Source organism: Ursus arctos, unplaced genomic scaffold, assembly GCF_023065955.2.
Source record: "Ursus arctos isolate Adak ecotype North America unplaced genomic scaffold, UrsArc2.0 scaffold_15, whole genome shotgun sequence".
Lineage (NCBI taxonomy): Eukaryota > Metazoa > Chordata > Mammalia > Carnivora > Ursidae > Ursus > Ursus arctos.
In genome coordinates, this window is record NW_026622819.1 from 31325814 (window position 1) to 31339472 (window position 13659).

The 13659-nt window shown below is 38.7% G+C and overlaps 1 protein-coding gene across 2 annotated transcripts in view; it reads left to right on the forward strand.

Moving 5' to 3' along the window:
- Positions 1–13659, forward strand: part of C7 (complement C7) — a 53461-nt gene that overhangs the window by 13335 nt on the left and 26467 nt on the right. Inside the window, exons 6-9 of one of the 2 annotated variants that reach the window (XM_026506883.4) lie at positions 717–855; positions 7607–7777; positions 9952–10195; positions 12353–12463. In XM_026506883.4, coding sequence (XP_026362668.2) covers positions 717–855; positions 7607–7777; positions 9952–10195; positions 12353–12463 — 665 coding nt within the window. The remainder of the gene's footprint in view (positions 1–716; positions 856–7606; positions 7778–9951; positions 10196–12352; positions 12464–13659) is intronic. The other variant, XM_044387055.3, reaches the window with a different exon arrangement.

Genomic DNA, 13659 nt, shown 5'->3' on the forward strand with positions numbered 1-13659 from the left:
GTAAGATCCAAGTTGAGATTTCAAGGCTTTAAAATAGTCTATTTTAGAGTGATAGTCAGAGGCGGTTTTTCTATAATATTTTAAAATTCATTAACAGAGAAATGGTAAAATTACTCTGAAGAGTATACCATTCAATATTCTAAGAGGCAATTTAGTTGAAATTCATTGTAGAAAGTTCCCTCTCGGGGCACCTGGGTGGCTCAGTCAGTTAAGCATTTGCCTTCGGCTCAGGTTATGATCCCAGGGTCCTGGGATTGAGCCCCACATTGGGCTCCCTGCTCAGCGGGAGAGTCTCTCCCCCCACCCCCGCCCCTGTTTGTGTTCTCTCTCTTTCTTTCTGTCAAATAAATTAAATCTTAAAAAAAAAAAAGTTCCCTCTCCTCAAGAGTAATCTTAATTGTATTGGTTTTATCTGTAGATTCAACTCAAAACCAGCTGTTGCCATAGATACAAAAGGATTGTGTGTTTCCCAAACACGTTCTTGGGTTGAAAGGATGTCCCAGCTATTAGTTTTAGCTATTATCCCCCCAGGGGAGGTTGGATAATGTATGCTCTGTGTTAGGATACTGTTCTCTTTATTTGAGATCTCTCGAAGAGATGCTTAACTATAATACATTTCAAGTTTTTCTAGAATTCCTTTTTCAGCAAGTGCTGTTTCTGGTTTTTAATCATCTTTTCTTCCTTCTTTCCTCCCCCCCCCCTTTTTTTAAAAACAGTTACAATGAACTCACCGGCCAGTTTAGGAAGAGAGTCATCAACACTAAAAGTTTTGGTGGTCAATGCAGAAAAGTGTTTAGTGGGGATGGAAAAGATTTCTATAGACTGAGTGGAAATATCCTTTCCTATACATTCCAGGTACTTAATTTCATTGATTTAATTTATTTTTAATCTGTGAATTATTGCCAGAGATCCTTACTTATATGATATTGATTTTTTGGTATTTGTTGAGAATTTATTTGTGGCTTAATATTTGGTCAGTTCTTACAAATGTTTTATATGGGCTTAAAAGCGATACATATTCTTTAACTCTGGGGTACAGGGCTATGATACTTTTAATTTGTCTCATTTAAGCTAAGCTATTCTTTGGTCTCATTTTTGAGTCCATGGACCATATGGGCCCCAAACTGGATGGTCTGTCCCTGCATGGGTGTCAAAACTCAAGGCCCTGGTTGTGACTGGGCATGAAAATCTCTACCGCTGCCGCAGTGTCAGCTCACTTAAACATGCTTTTATTTTTAAATTGTGAAGTATTTCATGTATACAAAGGAGTGTGACTAATATAAACATACAGTTTGAAGAAAACTAATAAAACAAATACTCATATATGCCCACCACCCGCCTTAAGAAACAGAATATTGCCAAGGACTGACTTAAAGGCTCTCATCGACCCCTCTCTGGCCACATCCTCCTCACCCCCACTCCCTAGACAACCACTACCTTCTGTTTTGTATTAATCACTTCTTTGTCTTTCTGTGTACATTTATCTCATATGTCTTTGTCCCTAAGTAAAAATTTGTGATTCAGTTTTGCCTGTTTTTTGGCCACTTATATAAATAAATCCTATAGTATATATCCTATGACTTTTCTTTTTCACTTAAAATTATGGTTTTGAAATTTATTCATGCTGATGTAGATGACATTTTTATTGCTGGTTCCAATTTTTTCTTATGAAAATGTCTTGCACATTCTTGTGCATGGGTTCCATGCAAACGGGCTGGAGTTTCTCTAGGGCACGCACCTGGCACTTGAATTGCTGCCTTGCGGGTAATGTGTAGGTTACACTCTACTCAGTGAAGTTTCCAAAATGGATGTGCTATCAATTTATACCTGATCAGCAGTGTTTAAGGGGAGGGCCTGTGCTCCCTATCTTTGCCAACGTCTGCATTGCCAGAGTTTTCCATTTTGCTTAGGGTCTCAGGGTCTCAGTTTCAGACTTCTGCTTCTTGTAAGCTGTTCCTGTCATACACACCTAAACTCATTCTGTTCCAGGATTTCCACACAAAATCCACTCACACAGTAACAATTATGGCTCTAGGGGAAGAATCCTGAACATCTGAAGTGAATATAGAGGAGAGATTTTCTGTTGCAGTCATGCCAACACATTCAACAAACACGGTTGACATCCACTGTCATAAAACATCTGTCCTAGAACCTCAACGAATCAAAGTTTCTGTTCTCATCCCATTTCAGCCTCTTGTTCTCTTCTTCCAAGACCTCCTCTTTGACTTCTTTCCTCCCTTCTTCCCAGAATTCTGAAAACTTCCAGTTCAGTGCTTCTCACCTATTATTGCCAAATTTGTAAGCCAACTATTAGGATGTTAAGACAGAAGGGCTTTTTGTTTACCAAACTTAACCCTCTTCAGAATGCAGTTTTGATTATAAATACCAAACAGCATCCTCCTCTGACTTACAATAGAATAAGTCACATTTAAGAGCTACTGTATCGTGGGGGCACCTGGTGGCTCAGTCGGTTGAGCATCTGACTCTTGATTTTGGGTCAGGTCATGATCTCATGGGTCATGAGATTGAGTCCTGCATTGGGCTCTGTGCTCAGAAAGGAGTCTGCTTGAGATTCTGCCTGTCTGTCTCTCTCTGCCCCTCCCTTGCTCTCTCTCAAATAAATAAATAAATAAATAAATAAATAAATAAATAAATCTTTAAAAAATGATTATATCATGGAAATGGAAAGTGAAATTGATCTGAAAAATAATGGTAGCTGCCAATTTTTGAATCTTTCCTGTGGCATCTGTACTGTTTTAGGCAGTTTGTGTAGGTTTAATCCTTACAATATCTTTAGGAGCTAAGTAATATTTTGCTATTTTATATATGTAGAGATTGAGGCTCAGAGGACTTCAGCTGACTTGCCCTAAATCACCAAATTAATAAGTAGTAGTGCTTGGATCCAATCTGTCAGATTTCACAGCCCTTTCTTTTTCTAGCATATTTTACTCTCCCAATATCTTGTATTTAATTGCTTTCTCAACTCTAAATTCTACATGGTGAATAATATGTACTGTAATGTAACCATTGGCCTGAAGGGAGAATGTAACATAGACATATGTGGGAATATTTTTTTTCTCTTCTTCTTAGGAGGTTGTGTTGATAATTCTTTTATAATTATAAGAGAGATCATTGCATGTATATATTTTTGGGTCAAATTTAGAGAGTTACAGAGCAGAGACAATCACGAGAGAATTTCTGATATCGTTGGAAGACAGACATTCTGGAAGTCTGCAGCTCCTGAAGAAGAGAAATAATTTAATAACAGCATAATCCTGACGTTCATTCCCTCAGCATGGCTTGGATTTTGCGTTGACATCTGAAATGCCTTTCCAGTCCCTGAATTTGAAGGTGTTTGTCAGAGGTAGAAGAAAATTATAACCTGTTACTGAGTGAAGAATGGAGATGTTTTGAGGATCCAGCCTGAGGGAAGTGAGGTGAAAGCAATAGGCAGTGAGTCAGTCCCTGAAGAGCTGACCCAGTGTGGAGACTGGGATGGTAAATGCTCGTGGCAGCTCAGGTAGACCTGAGGCCACCGGGTATTCAGCTACCTCTGAGTGGAAGAGGTATTTATGTGGCTTATTGCCACATATATATTAGTAAAAACACAAAACGGAATCAGTCAGTCCATCTTATAATCTCTGTTTCAGTTATCAGTGTTGTAGTTTATTTAGGGCAAGCCTGGTTTCTTGTTGACTAAGCCACTATCTTTGATGCCATGCACTTTCTCTGTTTGCTCAGATTTTTCATACCACAAGGAAGCCTTGGACACATAAACACATTCCTCCTCCAAGGCTGCTTTGGGAAGGTACCGCTTTGCTAGTTCAGCCTGGAGGCTATTGAAGGACTGTTGTGTTCATTGTCAACTTGGAATGAATTGGAGATGGGAATAAAGATGAGGGTGGAGAAAATTAATTACTTCCTGGATCCTCCTGTGTTTGGTCTTGAATGTACTTCATTATATTTTTGAAAAAGAGATCTTATGTGCATATCAAATAACAAGATCATATTCTTTTTAAAAAGACCTATTTATTTATTTTAGAGAAAGAGAGCATGAGTGGGGGGGAGGGTAGAGAATCTCGAGCAGACTCCCTGCTGAGCAGGGAGCCCAGTGCAGGGCTTGATCCTACCCCCCTGAGATCATGACTTGAGCTGAAATCAAGAGTCAGATGCTCAACCGATTGAGCCACCCAGGTGCCCCGGATTTTCTCTTCTTCTTTTCTTTTTTTTCTTTTCTTTTCTTTTTCTTTTCTTTTCTTTTCTTTTCTTTTCTTTTCTTTTCTTTTCACTTTGCTTCTTTTTTAAGATTTTATTTTTTTATTTGACAGAGAGAGAGAGGGAGAGAGAGCACAGCAGGGGGAGGGGCAGGGGGAGAGGGAGAACAGGGAGCCCTATGCAGGGCTCAATCCCAGGACCCTGGGATAATGACCTGAGTCGAAGGCAGACGCTTAACCAACTAAGCTGCCCAGGCACCCCCTTCTTTTTTTTGTAATAACCTGAAAATGTGGGTACTGGCATTTCTATTTTACAGTTGAGGAAACTTGAGACAAAAAATGCTGAAGAATTTACCCACAATCATAGAGATAATAGAGAACAAATATGGAATCTGAACCCAAGAAGTGTGTCCGCAGAGCCCTTGCAGCACACTCTACTTAGGTGGGGTGGGGTTAGAATATATATACGTTTGATAGGAATGAGCCAATAGAGAAAGAAAAATTGAAGCTGTGGGAGAAGGAATAAACAATCAATTTTATAAATCCTTAGAAGTGGTGGGAGGGAATGCAATACAGATGAGACAGAAATTAGCTTTAGGTGGAGGAAGGACACCTGTAGAGGAAAAGAAGTGAAGAAATGTAAATATGCTTGTGGATTTGTTAGCCAGAAGTTTGGGAGATCTCATGTCTGATAATGGGAATGTTTGTAAAGAAAGAGGTTAAGGTTGGGGCGCCTGCATGGCACAGTTGTTAAGCGTTTGCCTTCAGTTCAGGGCGTGATCCCGGGGTTCTGGGATCGAGCCCCACATCAGGCTCCTCCGCTAGGAGCCTGCTTCTTCCTCTCCCACTCCCACTGCTTGTGTTCCCTCTCTCGCTGGCTGTCTCTATCTCTGTCGAATGAATAAATAAAATCTTAAAAAAAAAAAATAAAAAATAAAAAAAAAAGAAAAAGAAAGGTTAAGGTCATTTTCTGAGAGTGAGGGAAGTGGTTCTAAGACTGGGGGACTGAGGTGGGTGCAGAACTTTTGAAATAGATACTGTAGAGAATGGCAGAGAAAGAGAATGGAAATATAGGGCTGTTGCACGGCATTGAGGGTCCCTTGAGACTGGAAATCATGACTGGACTTACAGTGGTACTGATCGTTCAGCTGTGTGATTTTTCTATCATTGTGCTAAGCAGCTCAGCTGTGAGCATTGAACCGGGGTTGGAATTCTGCCAGGCAAACATGATGGCAGAGCATATGTAGGCAAGGGAGTTAAGGTCATTGGCGAGAGACTGGTTGAAGTCATGAACCATGAGATCTATCTGAAAAGGAAGGAAGTGAAAAAATGAAGGTGCTGATAGAGAGAGAGAAGGGAAACCAAGTAGAAGAGCTGGTGTCTATTAAGTTGAATAATGGCTCTGGTGATAATAGAATGAGAGTCAAAAGAGTAAGAGGTGGCAGAACATAAGATGTTTGAATTTGTGATTTCAGAGGAAGGATCAGTCTGGGCAATTCTAAGTGGGATGGAGAGAGTATTAATTAAGGGTCATTTCAGAAGATCACAATACCTTGGAAAAGACGACTCTTGCAGCTCCGTGTAGAGTAGGTGAGAGGGAGGACATGCTGAACTAAGGCAGCTAAAGAGGCTTATTTGCATTAATCAAGTATTTGAATTGCAGGTTTGAAGATGAGGGAGAATAGGCTTTTTTTTTTCTTGCATTGAAAGGAAGATATATAACTTCTCTTTCTTAAAAGAGATAAAAAGTAAATTCTGTGTCTATCTGAAACCAAATAGGACCGAAACACTATCTAGTGGTTGCGGAAATCTCGGACGGCACTCTTACTAATGTCCTCTTTGTGGTCAATAATAATACATATATTCTCCATCTCAGTTTGAGCTGAATTTTTGCCTTGGACTTTTAAGCAAATCAATTTCATAATGTAATGAAAATAATGCTCTAACAATAGATATGAATAAATCTATCTTTTCTTGTCTTCTGGCATGTTCTTAGTGTGCATGCATAATTTTGAACATGGGTAGTGATAAAAGTAATACAATATTTTCTGGCATTTTGCTGAAATTTTCTAGTTTTTTCTTTTCTTCTTTTTTTAAAAGTAGGCTCCATGCTGAGCGTGGAGCCCAATGTGGGGCTTGAACTCACAACCCTGAGACTGTGACCTGAACTGAGATCAAGAGTTAGACACTCAACTGACTGAGCCACCCAGGCACCACTGAATTCCTTTCTAGTCTTTTCTGACTGGAGAATAAACTTGTATGGTTGTAATGAACAGGATTATCACATTTATACCCAATTTCTCATTTAACATGAATATTTTTCTTCATAGGCATCATTTAAAATGGCTACATGGTATTCTGTCATTTTCATTCCTTTTAGGTTTGTGTTTAAAGTGTATCATGTCCATCATTTTAATGTTCCCTGTGCTTATTTATACTTTGATTTCAGACACAGATGTGTATGGCTACATGCTAAGAACACAATGCTTGTGGAAGGACAGTTACTGATTTGACTATTTATACAGAGCAGACACTTGTGAGAGGGAGTCATCTTGTACGTCTTGTTTTATTTTCATGGTGTTTGACATTTTTTAGCAAATTAATTGCCTACGATTTAAAAAAAGTCTAGAGATTTTTGTGTCAAGATTTCAGATTTTTCTCTTTTCTTGAGAACAGATAACCTGTCAATGCTAGAGCTTGTAGTTACATATGGTAACTGTATGATGGATTTGAGCGTTGGTGTCCCTTTCCAACACCATGCATGTTCACTTTATCACCCTGCCTTCCATGGGATACCTCCAACATGTATATTACTTGCCAGCCCCCATGGGCATTTTATTTTGACACTTGGTCTAGGATAAAATAAGGGATAAATAAATGTCTTCTTCGTCAGGGTTGGAACTGTCACTTCCTGTTAGCCACATGTGACTATTCTGTTGTCTGCTTCAAAATTCTTTTGGGATGGCCTTTTCTTCTACCCTCTATCATAGGGGGAAAAATTGCATCTCTGTTCCCCTCTATTAGATGAAAAATCAAGAACCAAGGGCTTTTCAGTTCTCTGTTAGCATACTTTTGTTGATTTGCTGACTACTGCTTTAACTGTTGACATTAAAAGAAAGTGGGAGAAGTTTGTACACGGATGTGTTCTATGAATCACTTGAAATTGCCGTTATTGACACCATGTCTCCTTAACAAAGACTAACTGTAGAATGAACTCTATTCCTTGTACTTGTATGGGCCTGGTTGTAATGAGAGCCACTGTCATTTTTTGTCAATGAAGAGCTTTGTCTTTTTGAAGAAAATATCCATGTTAAAGGATCCATGGCAAAAGATTTTTGGTTCTCTCCAAGGCCTTAATTTGGTCACAGCAAAATTTTTCATTTTCTTTGTAGGTGAAAATAAATAATGATTTTAATTATGAATTTTACAACAGTAGCTGGTCTTATGTAAAGCATACCTCGGCTGAACATACGTCATCCAGTAGGAAACGCTCCTTTTTCGGATCTTCATCATCTTCACACACTTCACATACTTCACATAGCAATGAAATCCACACGAAAAAGGTTAGTATGAAATATTAGTTGACTTTTCCATATTTTACTGCTTAGATATTTCTAACATTTACAAAAGTGTATTTACCAAACAGGTCAGCTTTCTTTTTAAAATTTCGGTAATAGTATCTTCTTCGAAGAGACAATGTAATATATGTCTTTAAAAGGTAAGATTGTGTCTTGTTAGTTCTCTTGGATAATATATTTATTTACACTTTTTATTTTCTTTTTTCTTTCTTTTTCTTCTTCTTCTTCTTCTTCTTCTTTTTTTTCTTTTTTTTAAAGTAGGCTCCCTACTGAATGTGGAGCTCAAACTCAGGACCCTGAGATTAAGAGTGCTCTGCTGACTGAGCCAGATACCTCTATACTTTTCATTATTAAAGTATTTGTTCTTATTTGAAAATCTTAAAAAAGCATTACTTTCAAATATACTAGTTAAAATTTTCTTAAATTTCTTTTTTTTATTAAAGATTTTATTTTTATTTATTCGACAGAGATAGAGACAGCCAGCGAGAGAGGGAACACAAGCAGGGGGAGTGGGAGAGGAAGAAGCAGGCTCCCAGCGGAAGAGCCTGATGTGGGGCTCGATCCCATAACGCCGGGATCACGCCCTGAGCCGAAGGCAGACGCTTAACCGCTGTGCCACCCAGGCGCCCCAAATTTTCTTAAATGTCTAATTCATGATTACTGTACATGGTTATATGAATGTTATATACAATTGAAAAAATCCAATTAATATGTGCTTCCTTAACACGAACACTTGGGAGGTGCATAAAACTAAAAGATTTTGGAACACTTTATTACTTTTGAAATACCCAAATTTTTATCTGAGGAGCTTGAAAGCCTTATTTGTAGATACTTTGTTGTTTTGAGATACTAAACTTTTATCTTGGGCAAGCTGAGCAGTTGAGATAGATTGCGCTCGTTGAGGTACCCCTCCCGCCAAAGAGGGTTTCAGGCTGACCATCATTCCACATCTGCATATTTCGTCTCACTCTTGAAGTCAGTAACTTGATTGATAAATCACAGGGAGGTGTGAAGGAAGAGTGGTTTTCTTTGTTTTATGACTAAGAAGCTGACTATGGAGATGGAAGCTGTAGGAACATTTATTGTCTTTATACTGTATTGTTCACAGAAGTGAGGATTTGGTATAAGGTTAGATCTGTCTTGGACATCATTACAAGATGCTTAGGAAGTGTTCAAAGACCTCATTGTGTCCACTACTGGGTACTTACCCAAAGAATACAAACACTAATCCAAAAAGAGAGATGCACCCCTATGCTTATAGCGGCATTGTTTACAATAGCTGAGTTATGGAAGCAGCCCAAGTGTCTATTGATAGACAAATGGATACAGAAGATGTGGCATGTTTATACAATGGGGTATTACTCAGCCAGAAAGAAGAATGAAATCTTGCCATTTGCAACTGGATAGATCCAGAAAGTAGGATATTAAGTGAAGTAAGTCAGTCAGAGAAAGACAAATGCCATATGATTTCACTCATTCATGGAATTTAAGAAAATGAATGAACAACAACAAAAAAGAGACAAACCAAAAAGCAGACTCTTAATTATAGGGAACGAACTGATGATTACCAGAGGGGAGGTGGGTGGGGGGATGGGCGAAATAGGTGATGGGGACGAAGTGCACTTGTTGTGATGAGGATGGGGTGATGTATGGAATTGTTGGATCACTATATTGCACACCTGTAACTAATATAACATTGTATGTTCATGACATTAAAATAGTAAGACCCCTCCTTATGAAATGAGGGACTCCAGTATGGAATATAAATTATATGGTCACCTTACCTATAAGTCCTTGTGTACTCCCTAGGGACACACTATTTTATATACTTATTTGTGAGACTGTTTGGTGGTTAATGAAGCTGATTCTCTTTTTTCTAGTTGAGGAGGGCAAAACTACTTGGTTTTGAAGTTTAAAAGGTTGTATATGCCAGAAATTACCACGTTATCACTCAGATATTATTCCTATTTGGGATTCAAAAATTCCATAGATTGCTTCAAGTGAATGGGCCCAGAAAAGACCTCATCATGCATCAAAAATAGAAATTCCTATAGTCTGGGTTGGAGGTGGCAGCTGATGGAGACATTGGACAGCAAACTAATTCCACTGCCTTTTAATCTCCAACTTAAAACTCTTTTTATTCTCTCTTCTTCACCTAGAGTTATCATTTGTTGGTTGTGCAGAACACTGTGGAAGTGGCTCAGTTTGTCAACAACAATCCAGAATTTTTACAACTTGCTGAACCATTCTGGAAGGAACTCTCTTTCCTTCCCTCTCTGTATGACTACAGCGCCTACCGAAGATTAATCGACGAGTATGGGACACATTATCTACAGTCTGGGTCCCTAGGAGGAGAGTACAAAGTTCTATTTTATGCGGACTCAGAAAAAATAAAAAAAAGTGGTAAAGTATTAAAAAATTATTAAATACAAGCATTGCAGGAATTTTAATGGGGGGGAATAACATGTAATTAGCTTAAACTTTTAGAGCTCTAAAATATGACAAATAGAGATTAAATTGCAAAGGAATCCAAAAATAGCAAGAATCCGTTATATTCTACTCAAAATCTTTAGGCTCTAAGAAAAGCTTGCCTACTCTTTTGAATAGTATCCCGAAATGTGAGATAGTCATCACCATTATTGTCTATCCTCAGAGGGTGTTGACTGGGTTTTTGGAATACTTTTAACCTTCTCTATTTCTTAGCTTAAGTAATATTCTTCAAGGAAAAGCTAATGAGGAATTATATTTCAGAAATCAAAATGTTTTAAAGAAGCATTTTGTTTACCTCTGTTCATTACCACTCACATTCCTTTAAAAAATCTGTTCTGGATATCACAATTTTGCTTAATACATAATTCTTGTCACAATAGCTTAAATTTATCGGATGTTTTTCTTACAACGAGCAAGTTACACATGTTAGCAATGATTCTCACTACTACGCGGTGAGGTGGCCGCTACAATTCCTGTCTTACAGACTGACAAATGGAGACGTGGTGCTATGATAAGACTCGTCCAAGGGCATACAGACTGTAAGGAGGTCTAACTGGCTCCAAAGTCAGCTGAGCTTTTTCCTTATGCTATGTTGTTGCTAGAATTGCCTGATTTTTGTTAGAATTGGTGCACAGCACTGAGTTTATGATGTTTTGACCTCATAATTAGAGGAGAGTCCTCGTCAGGTGTCCCAACGGGGGAGGGAAGAGGGTGGTGTCTCAGTGTCCATTCCTTCTCTCCAAAGACCTTTTCGCTCTGGTTTACTAATATTCCAAGTCAAACCTGCTCCTTCCCAACTTTGTTAAGCTGATATCCACAATTCCTTCTCCATTCCAAATCACCCCTTTAGGGCCTTTCTCTTCAATCAAGCCTCTTTACAATGGTGGAGTAGAGTAAGACTTATTACATAAGATTGAGAGGAGATCTTGTAACCTTCCCTTGGGGGTGAACTATAATATTTTTCTATGTTTCCATTGGCTTATTTTTTTTTCCATTGAGCTTGATTTTTACCAATAAAGATTTAGCCAGAACTTGAATTTTTCTAACTTTCCTGGTTGGGAATGAATGTATAAGCACAGGTTTTTGTTTTTTTTTTTCTTTTTTAGAGCAACAACAAAGGCAATATTTCTTTGGAAAATTAGTCCAGCAAGTGGCCTGATCTAAACTCAGTTTCACTGCTCCCCCTCTTTTTTCCTTAGTACTTAAAAGAAATGGAGAGAACTTTTTAAAGTTTTCCAAGTTCGTCAAAGTATTTTTTTTTGAGTAAAAATTTTACTCTTGAGCAGTTTCTGTTCTTCCTTAAAGTTCTAATTGAAATATAATCAGAACTGCTGAGTTATAATAATATATGCCCCCAATTGTTCTCTAAGAAATATTGAGGTTGTTATAGCAGAGTTAGCAAAATTATATGAGAAAACTTTATTTCCACACTTTATTATTTTCTCTCCTTCTTAAAGAATGCATTGGCAAAACTCCATTTGGTAATGAGTAGAAATTGTTACCTTCTAAGGCTATGAATCATGGGAAGGAAATGTTGGAAACCAGAGATGGTAAAGATATTAAAATGGAGAGATTGAGGCAGTAGACCTAGGGTGTTAGGAATTAATTACTGTAGAACCAGACCCAGCTTTTGGGGTTTCCAGTAGGTGGATGGGGACCATTACATGCCTACTTTTATTGATTTGCTTTATGCCTGAGCAGCTGACTGTGGATAGGCCAAAGATATCACTCTTTGGGGTGTTCACTTTCTCCTCCTTCCACTGTTTCATGCAGAAATCATCCCAATCTTCTCCCCTCTCCGGTCAGAGCTAATAGGAGCCAAAATCTGCATATGAAAGAAAGTTTCAGACATAAGACACTTCATTCCTAGATATATGCATGTATCTATTATTTTGTTTAATAACAAAATCAAATATTCCTTTTTCAGACCCTTGACCCTTCTAGAGCTCTTGAGTAGATGGCCACAATAGCAGGACATAACCTCTTATCCCCATTCTCATTCCTGGCTGCATCTCAAAAGGAGTTTTTAACGAATGCAGAAATTAAGCACCTTTAAAACTTTTCCCTCAGGTCTTAGTTCAGCAGATATGAAGAGTTGTACTGCCTCAACTTTCAAATTTGTCTTTAGATCATCAAAGGGCAAATGCAAAGAGCTGGAAGAGGCCTTAAAATCAGATTCAGGTAAATAAGAAGGGGGCGATTTGCATTACAAGCTTAATCTCCATCCCTCTGTCTTGTGGCTAGTTCCTGGCCTCCAAGGGCCTTTGAGATTTTAGCAGGTGTTCTGTTTTATGTTTTTTATGTATTTGGTTATGTTTGTCTCTGATCTCTCTTTCATCTGTCATGGCAGTGAGACATCATGCAGAGTGGAAAGTTCACTGGGTTTCTCCTGTGCACTGTATATATGTCTTCAGTGTATACTACCTTTCTCCCCTACAATGACAGTTGGCAATCAAGCCTAGAGAAAGGACACCAGCAGGAGGAGATTCAGTTCCACTCTGACATGGACGTTCAGGGCACTTTTTGGTGCATGTTGCTGCTGCTGCTGCTGCTGGAGGAGTGGGGAAGGTGGTGTGCTATTCTTTGAGTGACTGAAAAAGGAACTGGAAAAATAAACTGATTTAGATTGTGTCTAGATGCCATGTTAAGGAATTGGGATTTCATTCTGAGGACAAGGAGTGCTGTTAAAGGATTTAATACAGGGAGTGATTAAATGAAAGATTACAAAGAAAGTTGTAGAGAAAGAAGAGGGACTGAGAAGGGATAATCTGATAGGATAAGAACCAGAAAAGAGGTGCCTGGCTGGCTCAGTCGGTAGAGCATGCAACTCTTGATTTCGGGGTCATTGAGTTTGAGCCCTAAGTTGGGAATAGAGCCTACTTAAAGAAAAAAAAGAATAAAGAAAAAATTAAGAAGAGCAGGAAAAAAAATGGGGAACCTGAAAAGATCAGTAACACTAAAAGTGAGGGAGAAGGAGGGGTCAACAGAGAGAAATTCTAGAGAGAAGTTAAGTAAGAGAAGGACTGGAGACTCTTCATTGAATTTGGTGATTTCAACTTACTTGCCTGACAATGAAGAAATTCTTAGTGGGATAGCAATGGACTGAGTGGTACTAGAGCTTAAGTTCTCCCAGGGTGATGGCAGAAACTGGGCCAAAGGTGAGGATTGACCCCGGTGTCAGAGTTCTTATTGAGGAAGCGGGGATTCTGGGGGTATTGGCAGATGACCGCATGAAGGAGGGAGACAGGGGAGTGAAACGAGGTTTATTTACTTATTCACCTCCTTCATTCATCAACTGTGCATGGAGCCTGTGGTATACAGTGGGATTTGTTCTAGGCATGGGGGTACAAGCAGTGACATGCCCAAGAGAATGCCTG